The sequence below is a fragment of the Triplophysa rosa genome, linkage group LG9, assembly GCF_024868665.1.
Source record: "Triplophysa rosa linkage group LG9, Trosa_1v2, whole genome shotgun sequence".
NCBI lineage: Eukaryota > Metazoa > Chordata > Actinopteri > Cypriniformes > Nemacheilidae > Triplophysa > Triplophysa rosa.
This window is the reverse complement of record NC_079898.1, coordinates 3,759,801-3,775,685: the sequence shown is the minus strand read 5'-3', so window position 1 is coordinate 3,775,685 and position 15,885 is coordinate 3,759,801. Positions and strand designations below refer to the sequence as shown.

The 15,885-nt window shown below is 41.1% G+C and overlaps 1 protein-coding gene across 5 annotated transcripts in view; it reads left to right on the top strand.

Moving 5' to 3' along the window:
* Window positions 1–12,614, top strand: part of mlip (muscular LMNA-interacting protein) — an 89,264-nt gene extending 76,650 nt beyond the window's left edge. For 2 of the 5 annotated variants that reach the window (XM_057341562.1, XM_057341560.1), the window contains one exon: window positions 9,063–9,882. In XM_057341562.1, the coding sequence (XP_057197545.1) occupies window positions 9,063–9,479 (417 nt within the window). In that variant the 3' untranslated portion in view covers window positions 9,480–9,882. Of the gene's footprint in view, window positions 1–1,853; window positions 2,265–8,495; window positions 8,533–9,062; window positions 9,883–11,413 lie in introns of those variants that run through there. The other 3 variants (XM_057341563.1, XM_057341561.1, XM_057341559.1) reach the window with 3 other exon arrangements.
* Window positions 12,615–15,885: the final 3,271 nt, after the last annotated feature.

Below are 15,885 nucleotides of genomic sequence, written 5' to 3'. Positions count from 1 at the left end.
TATTGGCTATTATTAACCGGCTCTTATTCGGCTCTTATTCGGCCGGTTCAACTTAACTTTCTCGTTCTGGCCTGGGTTGAAGAACATCAAACCTGATGCGCTTTCCCATCTGTTCGAACCACTAGAGGGGGAGCTTTCGGCCGATGCCATCCTCTCCTGGGGCATCGAACAACTGGTAGAGGAGGCCGGCCGATGAGTGCAAGTGCCGACTGGTTGTCCGGCGGGCAGATTGCTAGTGCCGGTTGCGCTGCGTCCCGAGGTCCTCCAGTGGGGGCACTCATCCAGACTGACTTGCCATCCAGGAGTTCGTGGAATGCTGGCTGCCATCCACCAGCGTTTTTGGGTGCCGTCATTGGTCCCAGATGTCGGACAGTTTGTGTTGGCCTGCCCGATGTGCGCTCAAACCAAAGCATGTAACCGTCCTGCCGCTGGTCTGCTACGACTCCTTCCCATCCCCTCATGGCCTTGGTCTCACATCGCCCTTTTTTCGTCACAGGGCTTCCCCCTTCGGGAGGTAACAACGTGGTTCTCACTGTGGTGGATCGCTTCTCCAAAGCGGTTCATTTTATTCCCCTTCCCAAACTTCTTTCTTCCCGGGAGACCGCCCAACTGCTGGTGGACCACGTCTTCCGGCTTCATGGCCTACCGATCGACGTGGTCTCCGATAGGGGGCCGCAGTTCTCATCCCGGTTCAGGAAAGAATTTTGTAAACAAATCGGGGCATCAGCTAGCCTGTCTTCTGGCTTCCACCCCCAGAACCAACGGTCAATGTGAGCGGGCCAACCAGGATCTGGGTAGAATGCTCTGCTGTCTGACACTATCCGACCTGAGTTCTTGGTGTCAACAACTCTCGTGGGTAGAATATGCCCACAATTCCCACACGTTGGCTGCTTCAGGTTTGTCGCCCTTCGAATGTTCTGTTGGTTATAACCCCCCGCACCTGGAGGAAGGAAAGAGGGGCTCTGATCTGAGCCTCCAGGCATACCAAGGCAGCGGCCGACCGCCACCGGTCTTCTCCTCCTACTTATGTGTGTGGTCAGCGGGTATGGCTGTCCTCCAAGGACCTCCCTCTCCAGGCGCCTTCTCGTAAGCTGGCACCCAGGTTCATTGGGCCATACTGCATCACCAACGTGGTTAACCCGGTGGCTGTCAGGCTCAGGCTTCCCCCCCTCACTGGGTCGGGGCCACACGGTTTTTCATGTCTCCCAGGTCAAACCTGTGTTTTCTTCCCCTCTCAATCCTGCTAGCAGTCACCCCATTCAACCCCCCCCCCGCCTCATCTTGTGGACGGCTCTTCCTCGTACTCAGTCATGAGACCACTTGACGTGCGTCGCCGTGGTAGGGGATTTCAAAATCTAGTGGACTGAGAGGGCTATGGTGCAGAGGAGAGGAGTTGGGACACCTAGGACGCCTGGTGGCACTCCTTGGGGGTACTGTCAGGTCTCGGGTCTAAACGTCTGCCTGTCTCTCCCTTTTCACTGTGTGTATGTGAGTTGGGTGCGTGTCTTTGTTTGGCTGTCATGCTCTCATTGTCAACGTGTGAGTGCCCCACCCCTCTCGCCTCTTCACTCATCCCCATTGATTAGATCTCATTCCCCTCACCTGATGTTCACATTATTTTTGCCCTATTTATATCTCTTAGTTCCCTTGCCCTTTGTCTGATCGTCATTTGATTTTGATACCCCACATTTTGCCTCCCTGTATTGTAACTTTCTCTAGTCAAGTCTAGTCCAGTTATTTTCTCCAGTCTTGTCGTGTGCATGGTTTCTTTCTACCAGTCAATTATCTTTTCAGTCTGTGGATTATTTTCTTTCGTTTTTGGGAACTATTTACACCTTTCTGTTTTTGCCCAGGTTCCGTTTTTTTGTGTTTTGCCCACCTTGATTTTTCTCCAGTTTTTTCCCCTGGGATCTTGCCTGCCCTTTCAGGCGTCCAGCGAACTATCGCCTCTACTCCCTCGGTTTCCAACACCACCTCTTTACACCGGCCTTGGACTTCAGCACTGGGATTTGACTTACCCTCTCATCGGAAGAATTTCACTCTCCGGGCATCACGGCTGCCAGTTCTGGCATCGGTCTCTGACCGTGGGACTTCTTCTCTCGCTCGAAGAATCGCTTTCTTCAGCATCACTCCTCCCCTTCGAGGTGGTGTTCTACCATTGGCAGTCTGCGCTCTCTCTCCTTGGGTCGAGTCCACTGAGCCTGCTATTACCATGGACTTCCTTCCTGGCATTACTCTTGTGACACTAATAAAGTCAGTTTAACCTGCTATTGAATCCGTGTGCTCTTTACCCTGACAGAAACCAGAGTGTCTGGTTTCTTTCTTTCAAAAGCCAGACTCAACCAACTGCATATCTTCATCAAAACATTGTGTTTCATTTTTGTATATTTGTGTGTTAGATTTTCTTGGATAAAAACCCTTAATACTACAATGAGAGCAGCCTGTGCAACATAAAACTCTCCTGCCCTCAATCTAAAAGTCTGACATCTGCTCTTAGCTGATTTTCAACATCCTATGTGTTCCTCATGCCTTGCTTCCGTTTAAAACGTTAATTTTTACTCAATGCTTTTAATAGACCTCTGCTCTTAGCTGGTTTTCAACATCCTATGTGTTCCCCATGCCTTGCTTCTGTTCAAAACTTGAATTTTTACTCAATGCTTTTAATAGACCTGGTGTGGCCTAGGGGAGAGAGTTCAGCACACAGTGAGCACACAGTTGCAGCTTCAGTCCCTAAGAAATGTGTCCTTGAGAAAAGCATGTACATACTTACAGGTTACATAGTGGGGATCTTGGTTTATTTTCCTATAACGTCCCCTTGTAATGTTATTTATAAATAGTAAAACTAACAGTTAATGTTGTTGTTTGCTTAAAGCTACAGTGTGTATTTTTTTGGAGGATCTGTTGACAGAAATGCAATATACTATACATAACTATGTCTTCATTGGTGTATAAAGACCTTACATAATGAAGCGTTATGTTTTATTACCTTAGAATTAGCTATTTCTATCTACATACACAGTGGGTCCCCTTGCATGGAATTCGCCATGTTGTTTCTACATTATTCCTAAATATACAAACTGTTCTACAGAGTGCGCTTCCTAAATACATTATCTCATGCGGCAAAGAAGTGAAACGGATGACATCTAAGATGGTGCTGGTGCTTGCCTATAGAACAACTACGAAAACATTACACCCCTACTCAACTCACTCCTTCACATCTACACCGGGTGTGCCTCACATGTCCAGAAAAGTGAAGCTGCAAGCTCTTTGATCGCCCCCTGGTGGCTGGCTGCAGTGTATGTCATAAATCCCACCCTCTCCATGTAAACGAATGGGACAGGAGCCAAACTATAAAATACACTTCTTTTTTTTCCCAAAGATGTTTCTGTTATTTTAGTCATTTTTTATCACGTTAATCTCTGTCCAAGTGCTTGTTTTTTGAAGTTTGGTTTTAGTTAGTTATAAGATGTTATAAAAAGGGGTGTGTGGTACCATGATTTCTTCATTTACGATTGAGTAATCAGGGAATATGGGCGGGACCTTGATAGGCGGGACCTTGAATTCACTACCTCACCGCTAGATGCCGCTAAATTTCATACACTGAACCTTTAAAGTCCCACTGCATTAAAAAAAGTTGAATGCCTTAAAATGACTTGAATGCAACTCTACATCATTGCTTCATTTAGTATTTGTGGATTTATGAATATGAAAATTGGTCCCCACCTCAGCTCAGACTGATGATTATAGTGTAAGGCAGCTGGAAAAGTACTAAGAACTGAGTTTGTTTGTGATGCTGGGACACAAAACAATTAAACCCGATTTGTTGCTAGATCCCGAGGAATTTTATCCTGCCCTCCCATCAGGGGTTGTTGATGCCCAGGAACTGAACCCCCTCTTCTTATCACACCTCTCCCATCCCCTTCATCTCTTCAGGCCCTGACCGCTGGAAATGTGCTTACACATTTCATACTGTTATATCATGTATTGTCATGTTATGAAGACTTGATCATCATGTTTGGTATTGTTTTAAAGGTCATGGTGCGATGGGTAAAAATGTCTAGTTCCTTCAAACCTAACAAAGAGTGTATTAGAGCTTTTTAACTTTAGGACATAACCTGCACTTCTCTAAGAGGTGTGACTTTCTCAGGGAATCTTGTTAATCTATCTGTAGAGATCCCATTTGATGCTCTCTTCAGTCACGAGAAAACAAACAAACAAAGTTTCTCACTGACCATTGGATTCTTTGTTACATCTGGGTATATAAGGTGCATTGGCAAAAGACTCTGTTCTGTTCTGTAACCAGAACTTTCCGCACTGCAATGGTGTGTCTCGATTTGGAAGCATCTGTAACCAGAACTTCCCACACTGCAACTGTGTGTCTCGATTTTGCCAGGTATGATAAACTTTGTGGTTTTATTTTATTCTTATATTATGTAGATAATCTTTGTTTATTAAGTTTATCTGTGATTTTACAATTTACACCAAAACCATTTTCAGAGGTTTACACCCACCTGACTTTAAATGAATCGTGTTGACTTTGTGGGCAGCTGGATGTTTCTATCTATTATAATAGTTGTGTATGAGTCTCTTGATTGTCCTCAATGTAAAAAGAGGAATCTCAACAGCATACAGTTACTGCTGGACATGAGTCAAATATCCAGAAATTCTGAAAAAGCAAAGATTGTGGAGGACCTGGGTGATTGTTTTGAAGATCAGTGGACAGTCTAATGACTCATGACAAACAAGAAACCCTTAAACAACTATGACTAAACATAAAAACTGTCATTGGTTGTTTAGGTAACATCATACAGTATTAAGAATCAGGGGCGCGTAAACTTTTGAGCACAATGTATGTGTAGAAATAACACTATATCGACAATTGTGCTTTTTAATATTATGGCTATTGTTAATGCAGGTACATTGTAACACTCGCAGTTCATTATTAGTTCATGTTACCTAACAGAGAAAAAAAAACTTTTCAAATTATGAATATGTTTATCATGATACTGTGCAGAATGCAGTACGTATGTAACTGGTTGTGTGTAGTGAGTTTCAAACCCGGGTCTCTGGTGTACTAAATGTGAGAGATAACACAGTGAGCTATTTCCAAAGATAATTAAATCCATTTGCAGAAGGTCAGAGATACAGGAGACTTGAGTTATCCAGCATGAATCTTTACTTGAGATTAACACAAAATACAAAACAATATGGAAATCCGTGCTGCCAAAAACAGTGTAACAAAGTGTAGACACGAGGGTCTAAAAACCATAACATAAACTAGACTTAGCTTGAGAAGACCAACAGCTTGGATCACAAGAGTAATGGCTCAAGACTGAACACAGAGTCCGGGAACAAACAGAGTAATAAAGGATGTGACACAGGTGTGGGCGATCAGCACGTAATCAGGTGAAGAGCTGTGACAGCAGCGACACCTGCAGTCACGGAACGACCAGAACTGAAATGAGTGTCCCTTTGGTGACGCATGATAGGAGGCTCCCGAGGGCGCCCCCTGCTGGCCGGGGTGAGACAAAAGTCCTGGGCAGAAACAGGATCGTTATAACGTAGGCTTGTATTTTTTTTCAAACATAGCCCGTTTAGTGAGTTCATTATTGCTTTTATCCTTCTATTGAAGCATCAATGAACCCAGTTAATCATGTACTGTATATTAAACATGAATATGAATATATCTTTGAATGCCACAGAATACTGCCAGCACTTCCACTACAGCCCTATTTTAATTTCCCTTGTCTTCCCATTATCTGCAAAACATCATGCAGGAAAGCTTTCACACAAAAAAAACATGAAAATAATATAAAATACAAGACAACAAGTCTCAGAAAATAGATATAGATCATGTGTACTTTACATCTCCAACGCAAGCTTTTAAAAGCTATCCGTGGTTGAGCAGCACCCGTGTTTTGACATCTTAAATGTGGTATTTATCTCTTAACAGCATTTACAATCACTATCTGTTAAAGTCATTTTTCACTAAATTATTGACTTGGAAGGAGATTATGGAACAAAGCTGAGACGGTAGCTACATTTATTTGATTCTATGATGTGTTAATTTGTTCAGGCTCTTCTTTATTATGACATCAAAGATGGCATTTTTGCATTCACACCTCATTTCATTCCCATTGAAAAGGTGTATTCATGCAGAGGTTTGCCTGTCACGGTCCTACCTTCTTGTTTATGAATTTCTAGTCACGTGGCAGGATTGGGACAGAGCCCTTAGGTTTTATGTGAGAAAGCCATGAGTTGTGTATGTTTTACATCTCATGTGTTTTCTCGTGTCTCGTCATTTGCCCCGCCCCTCTCGTTTCATGTATTGCTTCCCTCTCATGTCTAATGTTCCTCACCTGCCCTGTGTAATTATCCCTCGTTTGTCTTGCCTATAAATGCCCTCATGTTTCTTTGTCTTGTGCTCGTGAATTGTACTGTGTATGTGCTTTGTACCTCGTCCAGTGGTCCTGGTCCTGGTCCCAGCCTTGCCCGTGTTCTGTGAGTTTTGTGTTCTACCCTGTCGTGTTGTGATGTAAGACGTTTAGTCTTGTCCTTTTGTTTTGCTGTTCTTGTTTTCATTTTGCCCCCACGTGGGAAGTCTTTTGTTTTATATAGATATCTCTTAGTTTCGTTTCCCCCCCATTGAGGGTGTTTGTTTTGCGTTTTGTGTTTAATAAAGTCTTGTTTGTTAACCCCTTCACTGCCTGCCTGCATTTGGGTTCTTCCGCCACGCCGATTCTTGACATTTGCCTACTGTGACATTCACACAAATGGGATTATTTTGTGAAATCCAAATAACGTATAAACAACTCCCTGAAGGCAAGCTTTAGCCACTTCTGTATTAGCCACTTTATTAATTATAGAGTTAAATGGGTACCTGATTCTTTATCTGATTCCAATAGACCACTTTGCAAGATTTAAACACTGGTCCAGAAGCACTTCCGGATTCTGTTTTTAATGATTTATTATTAGTTTTTTTAAACTTAGATATACTGTATGATTCATTAAAAATATATTTGTTTAACATTTTAAATTGGTTATAAGTATTTTGTTAGTTGTATTTTGGTGAAATTGTTTGTAACTGAAACAGGAAAGTTTTCTGGGCCAGCGTTGAACCAGCATTGTTTACGTCATCCGAAGAGGTGTATACCAACCCAGTCTTAAGGCAGTTTGTGGTATAGGCACACAATTTAAAATCTATTGATTTATGTTCATGGACACAAAATCCATGAAAACTGATTAATAGATTACGGTTTGTGACAATGTCACGAATTCCAGTGAGTCTGTTGCGTATACACATGGAATGAAATACTCATGAAATATGTTTTGTAAGGACAATGGGTAGAATAGAAAAATATTTCAGTAATCATGGCCATATTTGTTTTTATGGGAAAAAAATAGATTGTTTTGAGGCTAGTTTCAAATATTCGTTAAAGAAGTATACTTTTCATAGTTTGCAAACTTTTTCCACTAAAGAAAAAGAAGATTTTGTGCAACAGAAAGGTTTTGTGGATGTTAGAGGATGTTGTTGAGGTTTATTTATGGACCATATATAAAGATGATTTTAGTAACTCTTATTTTTAACAGTGTGCCATAAACTGTTGGTGTTGTTTGAGAAACTATACCATACAAACAGTGATTTCTGATTACTTTTATCTGGTTAAAGTCATAAACAAAGTAAGCACAAATCGGATTAAGAAGTACTTCCATTTTAGTCACATTATCAAAGTGCATTACAGATATGTACACACCTTGATCACACTTTTATACACACTATTATAACACTATATAACACAATATTAATTATGTTCTATATAACATGTAAAAAGGGAACATGAAAGTAATATTCATGTAAACACCTTAATCAGAATATTGTCTTAAGATGCCGGACTGGACGCCGGCTGCACCAGACTGGATGCCGGCTGCACCAAAAGCCAAAAACCAGTATTATTGAGGTTCATACACTGATTCTTGATGTCTGTGTGTTTTGCAGTTATGCTGTATATTAAGTTTTTATTTGCGTCCTGTTTTCACAAATGTTTCTAGATATCAAAATGTACTCAAACTCACTGATCTTATAGTGTTCATTCATGATCAACAGCACAGACTGACTTTTGTTAGCTGGTGACGTTCTTAAAACATAAAAAACTGGACACTGAATGTTTTTAAAACGTTTACAAAAGCATAAAAAACCTCTAAGGAAAGTTCTTATAACAAACTTTTGTTAGCTGGGTATATGTTTTCCGTGCTGTTTAAAGTCAAATTACAAGCCGCTTCGGCGAAATCGCTTTTTTTAATGTCGTGGCTTCTTGTATCATCTGGTTAGGCCACAGTGTTAGAGGGGAAGGAATTAATTTGTTATTATTCTTATTTACGGAGTTATATGTGTGTTTTGCTTCTTTCATATAATGTCTGTGTTTCTGACTTTTTCTTCCAAATGTTTTGACCAAGATAAATTCACCTCAGAACCTTTTGTGTCTGATCATTTTTAGGTAAATTCTACCTTCTCTTGTGTCTGATCATTTTAAGGTAAATTCTACTTTCTCTGAATAACATTTAAAGTTGAATTATTCTTTTTGATTATTGGTTATTAATATTTAATTAAGTAGACCTTGGAACCTTAAGTCAATTTTATTATGTCACAATTTGCATTTAGTCAATTTTATTGTGTAACTATTAAGCAATAAAATTGATATAATATAATAAATAAGTTGTATTTAATAAAAAAAATTGCTTGTGATCTGTTGCCATATTTTTATTGACTAGATCTAAGGTATTACTTTTTACAGTGGCCCTCAGTGATCATTATTCAGAATGTTTCTTGTGATTTTGTTGTAATTGCTGTATTTCTTGTATACTGTATATTATTTACTGTATCTTAAAACAGTCTACCAGTTTCATTATGATATTATGGCACAATATCACATAGACATGTTCTCCACAATTGTTTAGGAGATTTACATGTCTTTTCACAGTTCAATGGTTGGATGGATAGTTGTCACTCACTGATTTATTCAGGTTCATTAGTAACCAGTTTGTGTGTGTGTGTGTGTTTTCAGTTTATCACTAGCACACTCTTTGGTGAACCCAGAACAGATGGCAGATACACTCTAGACCAGCAGTCAGATGGTAGAGAGGGTCTTCCTTCTAAAGGACGAGAAGACTCAAAGACAAGCCTTTCTACTCTGATCACGCAAAGCAAGTGTCATGGTTCTGCCCCATCTTCTCTTGCTTTTCTTGACCTAGAGTCAGAATCATCACAGAACCTCTTGTTTCATGTGGAGAGTGGCGTTTTGGCCCTGTTGGCCTTCCACTCTCCGGTGTCGTGTCTCTGTTCCCGCCCTTTCGTCTCCTCATTAGTGATAATTATTAGTTCATGCCCCGCTCCTGTCCCCTTCTTGATTTCGTCCCCTTTATATAGTCCTCATGTTTCATTGTCCTGTGCTGGTTCATTGCGTACTGTTTCGTGTGGGTGAGTTCTTGTCCTGTTGGTGTAGTTAGTCTTTTGTAGTATGTAGTAGATGTTATTTTTAGTCTTGTTTAGTGTAGTTAGTCTTTGTCCTTTTGATACCCATGTTTTGTTATGTTACCCCCACGTGGGTCTTTGTTTTGTATTTATATTTTATTAAATGTCTTGTTAACCCCTTACCTCCCGTCTGCACTTGGGTCCTCTGTCTTTCACCTCACCAGAGATACATGACAACAAGATGTTCTCACATCCATCAACACCCTCGAGACACACATGAGGCTTTAAAAAGTCTGATCTGAACATACCATAAAAATGACAATGCAGCACACATTAAATATCTGTCATCAAATAGTCTACTCATCCCAATGTCAAACCTGTATGACATTCTTCAAGTGATCACAAATGAAAATGTCCAAGCCGTTTTTTTAAAACACTGATTGTGGATGGTTGACTACCAATAGAGCACTATTTGTCTTTAAAAGCCATATGACAGCTTTGTGTGATAAACAGAATGACATTTACTGAAAATACAGTTCTTCACCATAGCGGCAGACATTTAAATGTGCACACATTAAAATTTTGGCCATCAGTTTTAGTGGATGGCACACATTTTGCGATATGTAGCGCTTTTTACAATTTTCATTGTTACAAAGCAGCTGTACATGAGACATATTAACTATAAGCAAAACAATTAAAGTTGTACCTGTAAAAACAAGAAAAAGGTGAAAACAGAGAAGACCGACATACCCACATACAAAACACTCCACACACACATAGACATAGACACACACACATGGACGCGCACGCACGCACACTCGTACACAAACAAGTACGCACACACAGTGAGAGCAAACATTTAAGATAAAGGAGAGAGAAGCACAGGTCAAATATAACAGACTATAAATTCCTATATGCAATATTAATTAAGTAAAACTTTAAAATTCTAAAGCAGCCCCCCCGGCCAGGCAAATAGTGCAAAAGAACAGTATGCAAACGGTGGCGAGGAACCCAACACTCTAATCGAGAAAAAAAACCTCAGGAGAACCCAGGCCCAATCAGGGGATTCCAGTTCCCCTCTGGTAAAAGCTGCTGCCTCTGCACAAGCTCGACAGTGCTTGCACAACAAAGCTAAATAAAAATAAACTTAATAATAAGGTAAATTATAGTTTTAAGATTATCAATAATAACCTAATAGCATTTGAAATTTTGTGGTGAAGACGTGTCAAGTGACCACGTCCTTCTTTATCCAGCTCTATCATCTCCGCTCTACCATCAGGTCTGGCCATGAACTGCATTCTGCTCGCTGTGGTAACCTTGGAACAATGAGACAAGACTGGCTGAGAGTAGAGTACTGTTCTGCACTCTTTGATGCAACAAGTACATCGGTTGTGTTTTTGGTTCCGGTTGATCTAACTAATGCAGCCTAAACCCTTAGAGGATTTATATTATGGAAGTGTAGTGTATGCAAGATTAAAAAGATGCGTCTTTAGTCTAGATTTAGTCTGGAGTGTGTCTGCCTCCCGGACAGTGCAGGGAAGACTATTCCAAAGTTTAGGCGCTAGATAGGAAAAGGATCTACCACCTGCACTTGATTTTGAAATTCTAGGTACCAACTGACAGGATGCCTGAGACTGTAATACAAGAGGAGTTCACTCAAGTACTGAGGAGTTAAACCATGTAGGGCTTTATAGGTAACCAGTGCAAGGTTGACAGAACTGGGCTAATATGTTCATACTTTTTGTACGTGTAAGAACTCGAGCTGCCGCGTTTTGGACCAGTTGGAGTTTTTGTAATAAGCCAGCAGGGGAACCACCTAACAGTGCATTACAGTAATCTAGTCTTGATGTCATGAATGCATGAATTAACTTCTCTGCATCTGACATTGACAGCATATGACGTAGTTTAGATATATTCTTTAAATGGAAAAATGCAATTTTACAGGTGTTGTCGACGTGGCTCTCAAATGACAGATTACTATCGAATAGAACATGGACTGGAATGGCCGGCTGCACCGCACTGAAATGGCCGGCTGCACTGGTCTGGATGCCGGCTGCTCCAGACTGGATGCCAGCTGGGCAACCGGCTGAGCTGGACTGGGCGTCGACAGAACAGGACAGGACAGGATGTCGGTGGCTGGGCAGTGCTCTCTGGCAGCTGGGTAGCATTCTCCGACGGCTGGGCAGCGCTCTCTGGAGGCTGGGCAGCAACTAGGACACCGGCTGGATCGCCGGCGGGACAGGAACAACACATAGGACGGAGTGTCGACTGGACAGGCCTGGGTACCGGTTGGGATGCCGGCAGGGATCTGTAGCGGGAACAGGATACCGGCGGTCTCAACCCTGGAGGGGAACCCGACGACCTCAACCCTGGAAGGGAGCCCGGCGGTCTCGACCCTAGACGAGGTTCCGGCGGCTTCGACCCTGGAAGGGACCCCTGCGGCCTCGACCCCTCCCGCTGCGATCCCTCTATCTGCTGGGTCCAAATAATGGCTGGTTCATTCTGTCATGATCGTGGGTGGTGAGGACAAGGACAGAGGACCTAGACGCAGACAGAAGGTAAGGGGTTAACAAGACATTTAATAAAATATAAATACAAAACAAACACCCTTGGGGGTGTAACATAACAAAACATGGCAATGGGAACAAGGACTAACTAGTTGTGATGTGACATTTGAAGCGAGGCATCGGAGCTTGTGTCGAGCAAAAATGGGCATGCCAGATGAAGCCTCGATTCGAGGCTTGTGTTGTTAACGAAGGAATCACGTGACCAATGACAAACGAGGCCTCGGTTTGTATGGAATATGTCATCGGTTTCGTCTGAGTATCGCTCCCGGATAAAGCAGTTTCGAAACTCGCGCCACATGTGAGTGTTGCGGCGTTTCGGAGAGGTGTCAGTAGTAGAGGTAGCAGAAGTAGAGTGTTAGAGAGTCAGAGAATTTTGTCGTAATTTTTTTGTGTCATATATGTGTTAGCCCTATACATCATGATTACATTATATTAGGCTAGATTAGTTATATTAGATAGATAGTATATTGTCATTATTAATTACATCAGTTATATTATTTTGTTATATTAACTGTTAGAGAAGATTGGCTAGTTGGATTGTTTTGGATTTGGACTGGACTGCTTGTTGATTTGGATTACCCTTTTAGATTTGTTTGCTTGATCTCCTTTTTCATCATCATGGAGCCAACAAGAGGAAAACCTCCCCTGTCTGGGAGTATTTTGAAATGGTTGCTCATAATAAGGCATGTGTCATTGATATGTTTAATGTCTTAGTATAATAGTTTAATCCTTACTATATGGCTGTATAAACTGTCATGTCTATTATTTAATTTTTCTAGGTGAAATGCTAAGCCATCGCTACTTTGAACAGTCTCAATCACTCGTCCAAGTTGCCACTGATTTCTTGGGAGGTTGTCGTCTTTAATAATGACAATATCATTCACTTTGAGGTTGCGCTGAGGTAAGTGCCATTTCTGTCTCATGCATATGTTCAGCAGATACTCCTTTTTCCAGCGGCTCCAAAACTGTTCGATAAGGTACTGAACTCTTCTCCACCTCTTTGTCGCGTACAGGTCTTTCTTAACAAATACTCCTGGGGGAGGAAGAGCAACTTTAGATTTCATCATAACGAGGTGATTCGGTGTTATAGGCTCCAGTGCCTGAGGATCATTGATTCCATCCACTGTTAACGGGCGGTTGTTAACAATAGCCATGGCCTCATATAGCAGTGTTCTGAGGGAGGCGTCATCAAGTCGACCTGGGCACTGTGCAAAGGTGGCATTCAGCACATTTCTAACAGTTCTGATCTGTCGCTCCCAGACACCGCCTGCGTGACTGTCAGAGGGAGCATTANATATATATATATATATATATATTAGTGCTGTCAATCGATTAAAAAAATTAATCGGATCAATCACACATTTTTCTGTGATTAATCACGATTAATCGCACATAACAATAATATTTTAAAATATACTTTTACATTTGAATAATTTCACATTTAATCTTCAAATTGATGTAGAAACAACATATTTCTTTAACAGCATCATTTTATGAAAGCTAACATTTTGATATTAGTATTGTAACTGATGTCTCTATTAAATTGATTATTTTAACATGAATTGTAGCCATTCAACAGTCTAATTGAGAGCTCATGTAGGAAATATACAGAAATTGAAGGACACTTTACAGTCTTTAATGCTAAATTATAAATTAAATGCAGAAGAATTCTCATTAAAGCTACGAAATCACATTGATTTCTTCTTTTATTTTGTTCTTTGATTAACATTAGTGACAGGAGTCACAGCAGCACATTTAAGAACGTGGCCCCTTTAAGAGCTGTCTTGTCTCAGTACGCAGATCTGACCGTCACCGCACTCCCATTTTCACAACACTTTGCATTCATTAAGATTTTATTTTACACTTTGAAGTCTTGCTTAAGAAAATGCTAGACAAAACGGGCTTTCTGACATAATCTTGTATGGTTTTATCCATTCAAGCACGAAAGAGAACTGAACACGGATGCGCTGTCTGACAGAGATTCACCGACGCAGCCTTCAGCCCATAACTGTTTACACCAGACTGGACCTCGCGTTGCGTTTTGCCGCGTCCCACAGTTTAGAAGCTGTCTATCTTCATTGAACGCGTCAAAGCAACTGTTTCAAATCGCGCTTAAGTGGTATATATATATATATATGAAGAGTTTGGTTCCAAACTTTTTTTATCATGTTTTTTTTGTGTTAGATTGCCACATTTTTCGAGTTATTATGGCTTAAACCAACTACAGTTTAATTGATATTAAGTGGAATGCACCATAAAAAACATTATTTGTTAAAATTTTGAAAAACATAAAATTAAAAAATCTAATTTTGGAAGTCTTCATATATATTAAATTATTATTCATGTTACTTAAGAACTGGATGTGCTTATTTTTCTTTGTTACTTTGAGGTCTAATTCTATGTATTATTAAATTATATATTAAATATACAAATAAAACTTATAATAACATTTCAATTAACAAAATATCTGTGACACAGCTGGTGTAGGAATTTTTATTGACCACCAGATGGTGAAGTAGAGCACTGTGTCAAAAGCTTCGAAGCACCGATACATTTTTTTGAAAAAAGCCTCTGTTACGACAGACACCGGAGTCAGATGCGAGAGACAGAATTCTTTTAATAAGAAAAAATCAGAGTTCACAGAGACCAGAATCCGACAGAAACACGCAAAAATGCAAGCAGTCTCACACACAGCGCAAACCCAGAAAGTCTTAATAGGAGGCTCGAGCGCTCGGCCGTGGAAAAAAACAACAAGTGATCGAGGAATACAGACTCGCAAGGTGAGAGGTGCGAGGAAGATCTCAGTTCGTGAATAATAATCCCCAAGCGTAAAACCCGCTGAGTGTAATAATGTCCAGGCTCACAAGCGTCCGTGAGGGAGCGATTCAGAAGGCGGTGAAAATAATTTCCCCGTGTAAGCGTCCGTCAGGGCAAATGTTTGTCCAATCTCCCCTACGTTCGTGAGGAAGATGTTCAAAAGGCGGTGTGAGTAATCCACAAGAGTAAGAGTCCCATGAGCAAACAATCGTCCTGCCTCCCGACCGTACGTGCGGGAGAGATTCCGAAGGTGGCGTGAGAACTGCCACCAGAGTGAGAGAGAGAAATAATTCCCCGATCAACCTCCAGCCAGATCCAACGGCGAAGGCAGAGAATCCGCGGCCATGGGCGACAGGCGGAAAGACGATCCGCACGATCCCCAGAAGCTCGACGCTGGAACTGGGAGAAGAGATGTGGCGAGACAACCCACTCAAAACGAGCCATGAAGGCGAGGTCGTCCGGGCAGCTGTAGGAAGATAGAAGCACCGTGCAGGAATCTAACAGCGCTGGAGCCTGGACAAGGTAAATTAGTAATCCCCAAAAAGTCTAGACCAGAGGTATTCCAAGACTGAGTCTAAATCCAAGATACAAGTGTACATCCACGAGTAGAGTATAGTCCCAAGACAAGAGTTATTTCCCAAGACGAGAGTTATTTCTAGGGTGGGGAATCGAAAATCAATTCCAATTTGGAATCGGAATCGAAAGGCTAGGAATCGGTTCGGAATCGAAAGGAATAGGAATCGGAAACTTGAGATTAAAATTTGAATTCCTCTTATCAATTCCTGTGTGCATATTTTCAGAAAAGTACATGGGTTGCATGATCTGCTGATATCTCAATAAAAGCCCTTATGAAAATTATAGATATTTTTTACTATAGTAAGCATAGTTTAGCTATAGAATTTGCATTAAAGCACAGGAATCACAAATTAACCATAGTTGCATTATAGTAACTGCAGTTTAACCATGATGTAGTTCAACTATGATAATACAAATTGTAATAAATCAGAAAAGGTGTGTTTCTATGTGTAAATA